Raw genomic sequence first — 14341 nt, forward strand, 5'->3', positions numbered from 1 at the left:
CCCAAAGACAGCAGGAGGAGCCAGGGAGAGGCAGGGCCCAGGCCCTCAGGCTTCCAGGAGGACTATGCTTAAATCGGCCCCCACTGGGCTCAGAATCCTCCTGGAAGAGGAGAAGCCCACTTTCTGACTCAAGAAAAAAGGGAACTCAGATGTCCTGCCAGTAAGACCCTAGAACTGGGTCTCTGAGTTGAAAATGTGTTCAACCAACATCTGAATCCCTTAAGGCTGTGGTTCTAAGGAAGTCCTGGCAAGTACAGTGCTCTGTGGACAACACTGTGAAACACTGACCACTTTAAGTTCATTCTCTGAAACAGTAGTCATTTAATTGGTAGGAAATCCGTGTGGAAATGGCATCTGGCAGGACTGTGCCTCAGTGTCCCAGCACAGCGGAGCTGTGGCCCCAGAGGCCTCACGCCCCGCAGCTGGGGTCCACACGCAAGTTGATCTCCTCCACAGCCCCAGGACCCTCATCACCCAAATCCCATCACCCAAGTCCTGTGAGGTTCCTAATAAAGGAAAACAGCTTCTGTTGGCAACTGCTGTGCCCAAGGCCACGAGACTCTGCCAGATAGTCGTGGCTGAGGAGGACCGTGCCATCCCACTCACTCCCAAGGCACACCATCCTGTTTGGCTTCAACAAAAGTAAGACTAAGCACCCTCTGCCCCTTGGCATGCAGGTCAACCCTTGAGGCCCCAGCCACCAGCTGTCACAAATGCTCTGGACAAAACTGAGCCCAGTTTAGGCCAACCCAGACCATGACCCCAAACTGAGAACCACTCCAGCCTGCCCTTGATCAGGGCAGCTGATCGCAGCAGACCAAGGGCTTCCACAGCACAGTCTATAAGCCAGAGCTTGGCTTTGGGCAGAGATGCTCCTCGTTCTGACTGGACCTGTTGTGGGTTCTGTGACCTTCGACAAGTTATGTAACTTCACCCACCTTTGTCTCCCCATCTGTAAAATATGACTGGAAATACCAACCTCTTTCTCCCCCACATCTCTCCTACAATGAGGCATGTGCCTTGAGTTGAAAATAAACTTACGTGCTGAGTAGAAGCAAACTCTATTACTCCCCCACCACTCACACACAACACTCCTGGGACCAGATATGTGGGATTTTTCCACATTGGCCACTTCTCTGACACCAGCCGGGCATCCTCCAGTTCCATGCTGAGCCTGTCTCCCTGAAGTTAGTTCCAGATCCTATGGTCAAGGGCTCAGGACTACATGACTTCAGATACCAATTTCAAGTCTCAGGTCCTCACTTGTACTTTTGACCAACCAGCTCTACATGACCCCCTCCTCAGGCTCCGTAATTTGCTGGAACAGCTCAGCTCACAGAACTCAGGGAAATGCTTATGTTCACCAGTTCATTATATAATAAAGGATATAGATGAACAACCAGATGAAGAGGTACATGGAGCAAGGCCCTGGAGGGTCCTAAGCACTGAGGAGATGGGTATGCCACTATCTAAGCACATGGATGTGCCAACCCCAAAGCTCTCAGAACCCCATTACTTTGGGGACTTTTATGGAAGCTTTATTATGTAGCTACAGTCTATTATTAACTCATTTTCCAGCCCCTCTTCCTTCTCTGGAGGATGGGGCTGGGGCTGAAAGTTCTACATTTCTAATCATGGCATGGTCTTTCTGGTGGCCAGTCTCATCCTGGAGCCGCCCATAGTTGCCTCCTTAGAACGAAAGATGCTCCCATCACCCAGGAAATTACACGGAATTTAATTTAGGAGCCCTGTTTCAGAAACTAGGGTCAGGACCAAATATTAGCAGGAACCACGGTCAGCGTCCAGTGTGTGTGTGTGTGTGTGTGTGTGTGTGTGTGTGTGTACACATATATATCTTACTTCACACTGCCATCGCAGAGGCTGTTGTGGATGGGATTTGTAGAAGTACCAAGACAGGGGTTGTTAACTTTGAGGGAGGCCAGGGCAGGTAACAGAGTCCTCTCCCATCCAACCAGGGAAAACCATGGCCCAAGGGCAAAGAGCCAAACCCAGAGCTGCCACCAGTAACCTTCCCTTCCCCCCATCTACACCCAAGCCAGTCTAGGGCAGGAGAGGGGGCATTTTGAGACCGAAGTCATCATCTACCCACGCACAGGTGCAATAGGAGCCAGATCTCGGAGTTTCTCCTAATCTTTGGAGCAAGAGAGGCCTGCAAAGCCTCACGGGACTCCTTGGGGACCTTCCACTCTGCCTCCTCAAGAGGTGTGCCCTCTTGAACCTTCCAGAGTCAGCTGCTCCCCAAGACCCCAAAGCAGTCGTGGGGAAGACACAGATGGCAGCCTTGCCTTGCTGTCAGGTGATAACAGCCCTCCCTGGTTTCTCTCTCCCTCCCACCCGCAGACGTGGCCGAGGTTTTGCAGAGCCCTGACGGGAACTGGCTGGCCCTGAAGGATGGTACTCTGCCACCCACCCGCCTGCTGGCCAAACCCAAGAGTGGCACATTCCAGGCCCTGGAGGCAGCCTCCAGCGTGGCCTCTGCCTACGACGAGATGGGCTCAGACAGTGAGGAGGACTTTGACTGGAGCGAAGCTTTGAGCACGCTGTGCCCAAGGCCCCGAGGCCGGCCCAGGAACCCCCAGCCTCAGCCCGCACAGGCCCAGGGCTCGGACCAAGGCCCCTCAGCTGCCTCCTCGGGGCTCTCCCCAAACCCCGAGGCCATGTGCTCCGACTCAGAGACCTCCTCTGCAGGCTCCTCCCGGGAAGCTGGGCACCGGGCCAGGCTGTCCTGGTTGCAGAGGAAGGCCCCCGGGGACCCTGAAGCCGAGAAGATGCGCCTGCAGGGAGAGCTGGACGTGAACTTCAACCCGCAGGCAGCCAGCAGGGAGACCTCGGACAGCAGCGAGCCTGAGGAGGCCCCTCACACTGTGGACCGGAAGGCCAGGAGGTGGAGAAGGGCCCGGCTGGGCTCAGAGGAGCCAAGCAAGGAGTTGTCTTCTCCCAACGCCCATTCCCAGGGGCTGGACGTACAGCAGGTAATAAAACTGGTAAACACTTTTCAGTAGGATGTGCCATCCTTCATGCATGAGTGATGTGGAAAGGATTAGAATTCACAGACCCAGGTTCTCATCTTGGTTTGCTGCTAAGTAGCTGAGGGGCCTAGATGATTCACATCACGTCTCTGGGGCTCTGTGACCTCCTCTCTGGAGACGAGAGCTTCCAGTTCAAAGTGCATTTGCATCAGCACCACTGGGGAATGAGTTAGAATGCAGATTCTCAGGCCCCCCTGCTCACAAACTGTGGGGAAGGAGTCGAGGCATGTGTGCTAACCCGCTCTCCTGGTGATTCTGCTGTACTAAAGCTTGATGGCCGCTGGCTTAGGGGTAAGGGTATGAGGTCTCCAAATCCAGCTGTGTGACCTTGGGTAAGGGCTCAGGTTTTTGTGGATAATTTAACAACCCACTTTAAAGAACGGTGTAATGAGTGAGTAAGATGTTTACAATGAACTAAACTCTGTCCTAGACACAGTACAGGGCTCAGGAAATGTCATTTTAATAAGATAACTCAGGGGGCATGGTTTACTCACATTCTGTGATTCTCTCAGCCACCTCACACCCCCACTCAGAATCCTCAGTGGCTCTGCCCACATGGATTAGTTCAGAAACCTCCTTTGAGACTATGATAATAGCTATGGACTCTTTCCATAAGAAAATGCACACACACACACACACACACACACACACGCATGCCTCTACATACCATTTTGCTTACAACTTCAGGTATCCCTGGCAAAGCCCATCACGGCGGACTGAATGTGGAACTTTGTAGAGCCCACTCTGGACTCAATATTTTCTAAACTCAAAAGTGACACATGTGACCTGGAAAGTTTGAATGACCTCATATAAACAATGGATTGCGTTTGAAACTGAGAGTCTAATGGGAGATCTAGTTAGGTTGCCTCTGCCTTCTATAGGCTCATATTGCTGTCAACATAACTGAGGCCCTCAGATCACAGAATCTAGCATCCGTCCTACCTGAGTTGTTGCCTAGAAAACATCCTCTTTTTGATCTAGGGTCTCATTTTTTCCTCTGTGAAACCATATCATTACAAATCTGCCAATGTGGGACTATTTTGATGATACAGTAGAAATATAAACTTCTGTTCAATGATGGCTCATTGTTAGCTAGCTCAAGTGAAGACTGTTTTACAGAGACTTTGGGTCACTTGCCTGAAGGAATATTCTTGATGGTTGTCTGCATGACTCACTTGCCATGTATCCACAACAACTGGCCGCGTGAACCTTCCTATTTATGCCGAAGTGGCTTGAAAGTTGTCTTCTGGTGGTAATCTTTGCAAGGCATTGATAGGAGACAGGGCCAGCAGAAAAACTAGAACCAATGTTGCTTCTGCCTCCCTGGCAGTGTCCTCCCCGGTAGGTGGCAGTAGTGTTGCACTAATGGGACCCTCCTCGCCCTCTTCATTTACTAAAGCAGTTCTCTTCTCAAAAAAAAAAAATATATATATATATATATGTATATATATATATACATATTTTATACGGTTAGATATATTTCATAAGGTTAGATCCTATATGTTTGTACATATACATGCAAGTATTTTTAACTGTTTGCATACTTTTTAACTGTATGAATAAATGAATATAATGTAAAGAAAATTGTGAACATACAGATACAGTCCTCCCTGACCACAACCCAAATCCCCACCTTCTCCCCAAAATAACTGTAGTTGTATTTGTGCGTTAATATATGTATAGTACATTTAGAAATACAGTTCTGTAAAGGTATCTGTATTTTAGCAAAATCGACCTCTTACTCTCCATTGTCTCCTGTTCCCTGTTATTAATTAATAATTATTACACACACCTAGGCTCAGTGCCTGCAAAAGATTGCCTCAAGGTAGTCCCCAGCAGAGTCGTGGGAGTGGGAGCCATTGGTCCAGGGTGCAAGCAGTAGGGGTGCATTTCCTGTAGAAAATTTTAAAACAATAACAAGTCCAATAAAAGTTAGTCTTCTTATCACCGTGCACCATACAGGGACAATTCTAAGCAATGTAAACTTACAGGTAGACCGTTAGTTCCTCCCTTCTTTGATTTTCCGAATAATATATGGTAAGATCTAACCTTATTTTTTCAAATGAAGCATTTGTCACCAAATCATTATTAAATAATTCATCTTTTATGTGCTGGCTATTGATGCCCCCTTTAATATATATTAACCTTCTTTTTTTTCATGAGCCTGATTTCCTTATGCTCTGCTTTGTCCCATTGATGCAGAAGTCCCATTTGTCTACAAATGCAACTTTATTTTAATTATAATAATTTATAATATACTTTGATATCTGACAGATGGTCTTCCCTTCACGTTTGTTGGTTTTAAGATTTTATTTATTCATGAGAGACACAGAGGGAGAGGCAGAGACATAAGCAGAGACAGAAGCAGGCTCCCTGTGGGGACCCTGATGTGGACTCGATTCCAGGACCCTGGGATCACTCCCTGAGCTGAAGGTAGATGCTCAACCACTGAGCCACCCAGATGCCCCAAATAATTCTTTTTGTTGATATAAAGTATCTTAACTTTTCTCAATCCTTTACTCATATAAGTGACTTTATACAATCTTCTCTTGAAGGTGAAAAAAATTTTTTAAAGTTTTGATTGGATTGCTCCAAATACATTTATCTGTTTGGGAAAAATCTTATATCTTACAATATTGAGGCTTCCCATCCAACTGTGTCATACTTGTCTCCATTTATGTACTTTCACTCAAGTTTTAGAGATTTTTTTTCAAAGCTTCTACTTTTTTTATTAAGAGGTTTTTCAGTCAGTATGTTACACATTTTGTTGACATTGTGGGTGAGATCTTTTTTATCTATTACATGTTCTAATTGGTTTCTGATGGTGAAGAGATCACTATTGACTTTATGTTTATATTTTATAACTTAGCACCTAATAGACTCTTAGTCCTAATAGTCTTTCACATGATTCTCTTAGCTATTCCAGGTAGATCATCATCTTGTTCGCAGGAAGGACATTTATATGGTTTTTTCCATGATTTACACTGACTTCTCTTGCTCGTCTTATGACCCTGAAGACAACCTGTGCTACACTTTTAAGTGGTAGTGACATTGGCATTCATGTCTTGCTGTCATCCTTAGTCACCTGCTTGCAGTGCTACATGGTGAATTATGTTGCCTCCTCTATGTTCAATAGTTCAAAACAAAGAAGCATCTATTTATTCCTGACTTCCTAAATGCTTTAAAGCAGGCATGTGAGTTTTATCAACTGCTTTCTGCCATCTCTTGAGATGGTCCTATAGTTTTTCTTCTGTTAATGATTGTAGATCATTAATAGATTGCTTAATTCTGAAACATCTTTTCATTTGTTATGTAAATCTTATTGGGACCTGATCTCTTTGTGTAAAAACTGGCTTTTTATTTGCAGGTTTCCATGTTCAGGCCATCTTGTTCAGCTTTGTTATCAGGTTATACTAACAACTTGGCAAGGATTCTCTTTTTACTATTTTCTAGAATACTTTGTATGACATGATAATTTTCTGGAAGTTTGGAAAGAGTTTACCTATAAAGTTATCCAGGTCTGCCTTAAGTGAGAGGCAGTTTTAGAAGTGGATTTTATATATTAGGATATGTAGAAAATATATAAGAAATATGTTAGAAAACAGGAGAGTAAAAGGCAAATGTTACTTAATATAAAAGCAAAAACAAAAAAACTATTGAGATTGATCAATAAAATAAAAAGCTGGCTCATATATATATATATATTCATTATATATAATATGTGTGTGTATAATGAATTTCCCCTCAAATGCAGTTGTTTGCATCCCACAAGCTTTGATATATAGTGTGCCCACTGTCAAAGTTTTCTAAGTAAATTATCATTTCCAATGTGATTATCATTTCAATAAAAATTCAGAGGTAATTAGAAGAGTAGAAAACTTTCTGATTTTGCTTTGTTTTTGTGTCTAATTTTTAGTATTATGGCATTGTGAGCAATAAATATAGCTTCTGTGATTATGCTATTGGGAATTTGTTGGGATTTCCTTTGTGACCCAATAGAGGCCAATTTTTGTGACTATTGCATGCCTGTGTTTGAAAAGAACACATATCCTCTGTTTGTTGAGAACTCCATGTATATGTGCACATTCTCCTGGATGTCAGCAAAACAGACAAGGTCCTAACGCAGAAGTCTATGTTCCTTCTTCATCTTCATGTCTGCTAGGCTTCATTTCCCTAACTTCTCTACTCTTTTCTACTGTTATCTTCATGCTTCTATGGTTTTCTTATTTTCTGTCTCTTCAGTCTGGCAAGTCCCTATGAAGCGCACCTACATGTGCTGGGAGCTCCACTCCCTGCTGGACCCCTGCCCTCACCAGCCCTAATTAGCAAGTAGAGCCTGCTGAGGGCAGAAGTCCTGTCCTGCATTCTCTAACTGCGTCCCCAGCCTCAAATCTCACCTCACATGTAACTTTGCACATGGAGTTGCTCTGTGATCTGTAACCATAGACTGCCCAACAGTTCTCTGACCTCCAGAACCCCAACCCCTGTTGTCTGCTGATGGGATGAAGTCTGTGGGTCAGAATCGCTTTCCCTCCAAAGCCCTGCAGCAGATATTTCACTACCTCTTATCTTGACGTGATGAATAGATGCCTGAAGACATCCCAGTTCTTCCTCTATGTAGAGCAGTTTTCTCTTTTCTGCAACATTTGTTTGATTTGCCATTATCTTTAAAAAGCAAACATTTTGCCAGAAGTGAAGTGTGTTCTCATTTCATGCTCTTGCACATAAGACAGTGAGCTCTTCTCTGCACACTCAGGTATTTTTTCAACTTAGGAGTATTTCCTTCTGTCATTTGATTCTTACTTCTTCCAGGCCATCTGTAATCGTGACATTGAATCTTGATTCTCTGTCTTCCATGCCTACAATCTTCTCTTATTGTCTTCCCCATCTCTGACAGGTCTTTTCTTTGGCCTTCTAGAATACCTGCCCAGGTTTGTCCTCCCATCACTCATTTGTATTCCCAGAACTAATTCTGTGATCACTGTCGTCAGATGCAGGTCCTAAACCTACTGCTATGCTTTTGGTCTTTCTGAGGTCCTTTGTCTCAGCAGTCTCACAATTCATCTCATGCCACAGCCATGCCTTTTATCTGAGTATTTCTCCTGTGTAACTTTCTGTACCTCTTCACTGAAACTCTGTCTTATCATGCCCTAATGAAAACACAAAACTACTATCAGACATTGTGTCCCACTTGTTTTGTAAAATTTATGTGATGCCTTCAAGCCAGCTTTGGTGTCCTTTGCTCTGCAGTATTTTTCCATAAGCTCCATGTTAACTTTTTCTGTCAGTCATCCTTAAGTGAGGATAATACTGTCTCCACCTCGCTGTTTGCCAATATCTAGCATACTCTAACCATTTCCCCTCTGCTAGCTGAAGAGAGGAGCTTTGTCCTATGCTCATCATCTTGTTGTATGTTTCTCTGAACCCATGGCTAAGAACCTACAATGTGAATATGCATATGCTGAATGAATGAGTAGAAAAGAACAAAAATCATTTCTATATTTCTATATGGTTTTATAGTGCTTGCCCCCAGGGCTTCACATTTCCACGACCACACCTCCTGGAATGCAACATGGTACCATAGTGAGTTTGTCCCTCTGCCCACCTGAATGTTTTGGGGAGATACATTTTCTAAGTGGCATAAAACAAGGGAAAAAAAGAAACAAGGAGGAAGTAACACGGTTGGGTGCAGGTCTTCTCTCTGCATGCTTCAGATGCCCCACCACCACAACAAAAGGCTCAGATATTGTGCTTTTGTTTGTTTGGTATTTTATTTTATTTTATTTTATTTTATTTTATTTTATTTTATTTTATTTTATTATAAGCGTTTTTCTCACACTCTGAACAAGGGTTTGAAGTTGGGAGAATATTAGGGGATGGGCCAGGAATTATCCTGACTACTTAGGAGAGGGAGAGAGTGGATGGGTCCCCAAACACTTTTTTTTCTGTTCATTTGTAAGGGCCTTATATACTTAGTGAAAATTTTTCCCATCCATTTACTAGTAACAAGCTAACTTCCATTTATTTTTAGTTATGTAAGTTTTCACCTTTTTCTGTACTTCCCACACAGTTTTGGTGGAAAATTTGGAGAGATTGTAGAGTGATGTTTGCCAGATGTCGTTTTAAAATGGAAACCTGCTAATTAATTTTTCGTTGATTGAGACATCAGGATTGCAGGAGGCTGCTATTTCAGTTTCCTCTGACGTTTCATTTTTTGTTGTACTCATTAGTGAAACTTGTTTCCTGGGGGTAATTTTGCCCCCTTGTCTAGCAGGCGAGGTCCTAATTATTTTTAAAAGATGTTCTAAGAGTCTTGCCACGCTGGGAAGCTACTAATTTTTTATAACTAACAATCTGAAAATATTCATTTATTTCATGTGTTTATGCCTTGCTACAAAAAGAATTTAAAGTGGTTTATATAAATGTAAACACAAGAGAATAAAATGAAAATATAAGAAAAGTAGGACACAGGGAAAATCAGGATAGGAAAAACAAATGAACCTAGGAGTGATGATAGTTCACAATATGGATGCAATGAGGTCCTAATCACAGGCTAACAATACCAAAAATTTGGCTCTAAACTTTCTAGAAGACAATAGGAAGAGAATGATGTGAGCAGCTTGCTGAGTTATGGAAACCATATTAAAACAGTAGATGTATTCCTTAGAGGATACTGCTCTTGGAGCTGAAATCCATGAGAAATTTATGCCATGGGTCCTTGTGAGGAGAAAGCAGAATGTTATCATCCTCCACTATAAACTCCTTCAAAAAAGCCCTTACATTGGAAACTGCTTCTCAGTGTCACTCATTATGGACCAGTACATCACCACAGGCACATTTCAATCAAGTCTTCTGTTAGGGGCCAAAAAGTTGACCTCTGCTGGTCCAGGTTGCTCCAGGATTCAGTTTTGGGATATGTAGAGGAGTGAATGGCTACTTCCCCAAGCCCTGGTTCATGAATGTTGTTCAGTTCTGAATTCAAGGGGATGTTCTCTGACAAATGCTAGCAAGACCATGGGTATGGAGGGTAGTGTCACATGCCTCCCTACTCCGTGAACAATGAGGCACCCAACAGGTGTGCCTCCCTCTGAGGTGTGCCAAGAGAATATCCCGAAGGAAGCTCCTCAATCTACTCCAATTGTACTTGAATTTCCTCCAGTATACAGACCAAAGGATGATAATCCCTGCACCCAATTCTTCCCCATTGATTTTCAGATCTTTTTAGGCATGGAACTTTGCCTGAAATGAAAACCTAAGGAGAAGACAATAATATGGCTGAAGGTGAACCGGCTCTGGGCTGCCCTCTGCCCTTGCCCCTTACTCCCACCTACACAGCAGCTTAAACAAGTACAAATAATAATCTGGAAACAGCTTTGAGCAGGTATGACCAATACCTCCTCAAGAGAAGAAAAATCTTGTCAGGTATCTGTCAAGTGATTCCCTTTGAGCATGAGGACTGCTAGATGGGCCCTCCAAGATAACCTGGTTACAGAGAATAAATCTTGCTGAATAATGGTGATTCTTAAATATGTCATATTAGTGACATATTTTTATGTCATAGCCCTTATTGAGAACCTAATGAACACAAAGTATGTGTGTTGCATGGGGGGAGGGGGGTCGCATAAACACAAGCACTCAAAGGTTTACATACAATGTCAAGGAGTTTTTAGAGCAGAAACTTCCCTGAGGTTCCACAGACTCTGGGTTAGAAACACTGCTGTATAGGATTTCTAACCAGGAGTCACTGGGTATTGAGGATCAGCCACCAAAAATGATGACATTAGTTTTGCAATAGTTAAAGTGTAGTCTTTGTTTTGGGCAGATGTTAAATAGCAGGGCTACCCATCAGTTTAGGCATTTACTTATTTGCGGCAATCAAACCATGGTAGCTCTGGGAAGAAAATGTTGAACCCTCTATTCCAAATGGCAGGCACCTGCACCCAGTTTACTCAAAATGAATAGCAAATCTTTAAGAACCAAAAGAAAGGGGAAGAAAGGGGGAATGAAAAGAAGGGGATCTGGAACACACCTCAGTGCTTCTACCCCAACTCCTGCCCTGAATGTCATCACTTTTAGGAGATTCTTCCTGACAACTCTGATGTTCATGCTGGCATTAAGGTCCAGGTTCTGAATTGCCATCCAAATCCAAGAGTTTACACCCAATTCCAATGCAGAGCCAAAGAAAAAAAACAAAGATGGAAACCACTATTTATGCTGCTTTATTCCTAACAGATTTCTCTACAAAGTGATAGAACAATTGTGGTCAGCATGAAAATAATTGTGTCTCAAATGTCTGTTTCTCGTGTAAATATAGACCTGAGAAGGCCAGGCTAGTGATTTTCTAGATATTTTATATGGTAGTGCCATAATTCTGGGGAACGAATAGCAGCCCTTTTAACAAATGGCGTAGTCTAACCCTGTCAGATAGGAGATTATAAAGAGAAAAAACATGGAGGAGCAGCAGAGCCCATTAGTCAGGCAGGATTTTTTGTTCTGGGAGGAGGAAACGTGCCCCAGATGAGATTAAGTTTTTTTCCATTTGTTTTAAATCAATTTTATAATCTGAAAGACTCGGGAAACAGCCTGGGATCCATACCAGGACAACTGACCTGTAATTGTAAAAGCTAAAAATAAACCTTCCTGATCGATATCTAGGTGCTAAGTTTTCACAACCTCCTTTAGCAAATGCATACCCAAGAGCCAGCACCCACACCTGCCTTCTGTGTAGTTCCACTGGCCAGACTCAGGTCCTTCCATATGAAGGGGTTCTCACTGAGGCAAGAGGAAATGGATTATAGCATTAAATTTGATAAGATTCCAGGTGACATGTTTCTGTTTCTATCATGTTAGATGGTCAAGGATTTGGTGTGTATTTGTGTAAGTGTATGTGTTCTTATCACACCAGTTATATAAAAAAATAAATGCCTTCATCACCAGGGCACTGAATGTGTATAAAACCAGTTCTAGGTTAATAGCAGTGCACTGAGAGAGGACAAATCTCTGCATTAAGGCACCGGAGACAAAAATTGTCCAAGTCCTCAGAAAAAACAGGTCAGCAATAGAGTCAGCCAGCCCCGAGGCTCATCCTCTCTTCTTCTGCCAACGCATTTGCAAGTAAAACTACATGCGTTTGCCACAAACTCAGGACTGGGTAACCTGTAAGTCAGGGCTCTTCTCTGAAGTTCACCAAAATATCTAAAAGCAAGCTGCAGAACCTGCTTTTTAGGTCAGGTTTGGTATTTTTCATCAACAAGAACAGGGAGAGCCGCCAGGACACTGGGATATATTCAACGAAGGTTGTTATGGAACATTTGAAAGTCATCCTTCAGCTTGGCTTTTCTTTTTTTTTTTTTAAAGGTGGAGAAAATACTGAGCCTCCCACTGCTCCCTCAAGTGACCTGGTAGATGAAAGACAGACAGGCTTTGTGAAAAAGAGTTTCTAGGACTGGGGTTGCTCAGTCTAGAAGACGTTGACATGGCTCCCTTCAAACATGTGGAGAATTTTGATAAGGGTGATGGGGAGGCGTAATAGGAGAAAAATTGCTTTAAATTAAAGTAGGCAGGATTTCAGGGTGCATAAAGACAGATCACAAGGGTGAATGAAGGTAAAGACAGTCAGTCCTCTAAGGAAATCTGAAGGTATCCATCTCCAGAAAGCTTCTACAAAAAGTATCCTCTCACTCATTTAATCTTGCATTTGAAAGAAGAGATTAAATCCTTTGCCTGTTGGGTTCTGTCCCTACTCTGTGGTTTTGCCATCTTCCTCTTGTAATGAGAATAGTTTAATCTGGAGCATCTGGCCTTGTCTTGGAAGCATGGAAAGAGCTTGGCCTTCGGGGTCAAGCTGTCTTCAGCTCAGCCCCACATTGGTCACATGACCTTAGACAGCCTACTCTACCCCAGCCCCCTTGTGGATACAGAGCAAACTAGGTGGCCACTTGAATGAGATCCCGAGTGTCCTGTGCCCAGGACAGTACTCACCGACTAATGTGCTCGGCCATGAGAACTGTCCAGTCCTGACCCCCACTCTCACCTCCCCATCACCTCCATTTATGTCTGTCTCTGTATTTCTCAAACTTGAGAAGTCAGATTCCTCAGGAATTGTTCAGAAGATATCTGGTTCAAAACATAAGATCCAAAAAAAAAAAAAACCATAAGATCCGTGGAGATCAAGTTGGCAATACTCAGTCCCCTGGTATTTCAGAAGGTGCCTTCTTTTTTAATTAATCAGTGAAATGAAAACCAAAACTTAAAAATTATTATAAATAAGAACTTGCAGACCACTGAGAATACATTAGCAGACTCTTGTTTAAGAAGCTGTACTACCTTATCTTAATGAGTATTCCATCCCTAGGTGTTTAAAATATGCTTTCCTATTTAGCCAGGTCTCTGAGTTCCACATGCTGCATTGATGGCATGCAAGGAAAAGGTGACGTTTTGTCCTTCTGTAACGTCTATAACCTTCCTCCTCCACCTCCCACTCTATAGAGCCAACAGTGTAAACTAACCAATCCAGGAACACTTAGTCTTCTGTGATTTCAACTTCATCTCTTTAAAACTATCTTTCCTCTTCTGGATAAATAATCAGCCCTCCAGCCCCTCCAGTCTCTCCACTTTTGCCATCTTGGGGATCCTGAAGGTAAGCCTCTGGTATCTTGGTAGCTGCAGGGCATTTGATTGCTGACCAGTGTCCTCTGCGTCCTTACAGGTGTCCTCAGTGATGGGGTCCCTGTTCACGAAGTCATTCCCACCCTGCTGGTATCCTAAGGCCTGAGAAACTGTGGTCATTTCCTTTGTGTGGTCAGAACCCAGGACCTCTCCCTCAGGCCCCACCCTGGCTGTCATGCTAATCACCCCCAGGGACTTGGCTCTCCAGCCCCAAGGCAGTTCCTTCCTTCCCACCAGAGGAGCCACTGGTAAGCTCACCTTCCAGAACCAACAATGACCTTCTTTGAGCCCACTTCTGAATGCTCTCTGCACCCTATATGAACCTGGAGCCCCTTCAGGCCTCCCTCTGAAACTACTCTTCAGGTTCTGATCCAACTCTGATATAGCTGACCCAAATTATTAGGAGCCAAAGGTTCGGAGACCACAGGCAGCCTGTAGGCTCCTTCTCCCTGGATCCTAACTGAGGAACAAGCAAAATCCAGTATCGCATCTCCGTGTGTCAGATCCCCATGTGTATGGCTACAGTGCTTATTGAACTCCAGGGCCATCATTTAGCATTAACACAATTCTCAACACTCAGATAAAACTTGATATATATCCTGATAACCTCTAGAACTTCATTT

The 14341-nt window shown here is 43.5% G+C and overlaps 1 protein-coding gene across 3 annotated transcripts in view; it reads left to right on the top strand.

Annotated features, from left to right (window-relative positions):
• The window catches only part of MYRIP (myosin VIIA and Rab interacting protein), a 365531-nt gene that overhangs the window by 300925 nt on the left and 50265 nt on the right, over window positions 1–14341 (top strand). For all 3 annotated transcript variants that reach the window (XM_055321757.1, XM_055321756.1, XM_055321758.1), the window contains one exon: window positions 2362–2993. In XM_055321757.1, coding sequence (XP_055177732.1) covers window positions 2362–2993 — 632 coding nt within the window. The remainder of the gene's footprint in view (window positions 1–2361; window positions 2994–14341) is intronic.

Source organism: Nyctereutes procyonoides, unplaced genomic scaffold (assembly GCF_905146905.1).
Source record: "Nyctereutes procyonoides isolate TBG_1078 unplaced genomic scaffold, NYPRO_anot_genome, whole genome shotgun sequence".
In the NCBI taxonomy this organism is placed as follows: Eukaryota; Metazoa; Chordata; class Mammalia; order Carnivora; family Canidae; genus Nyctereutes; species Nyctereutes procyonoides.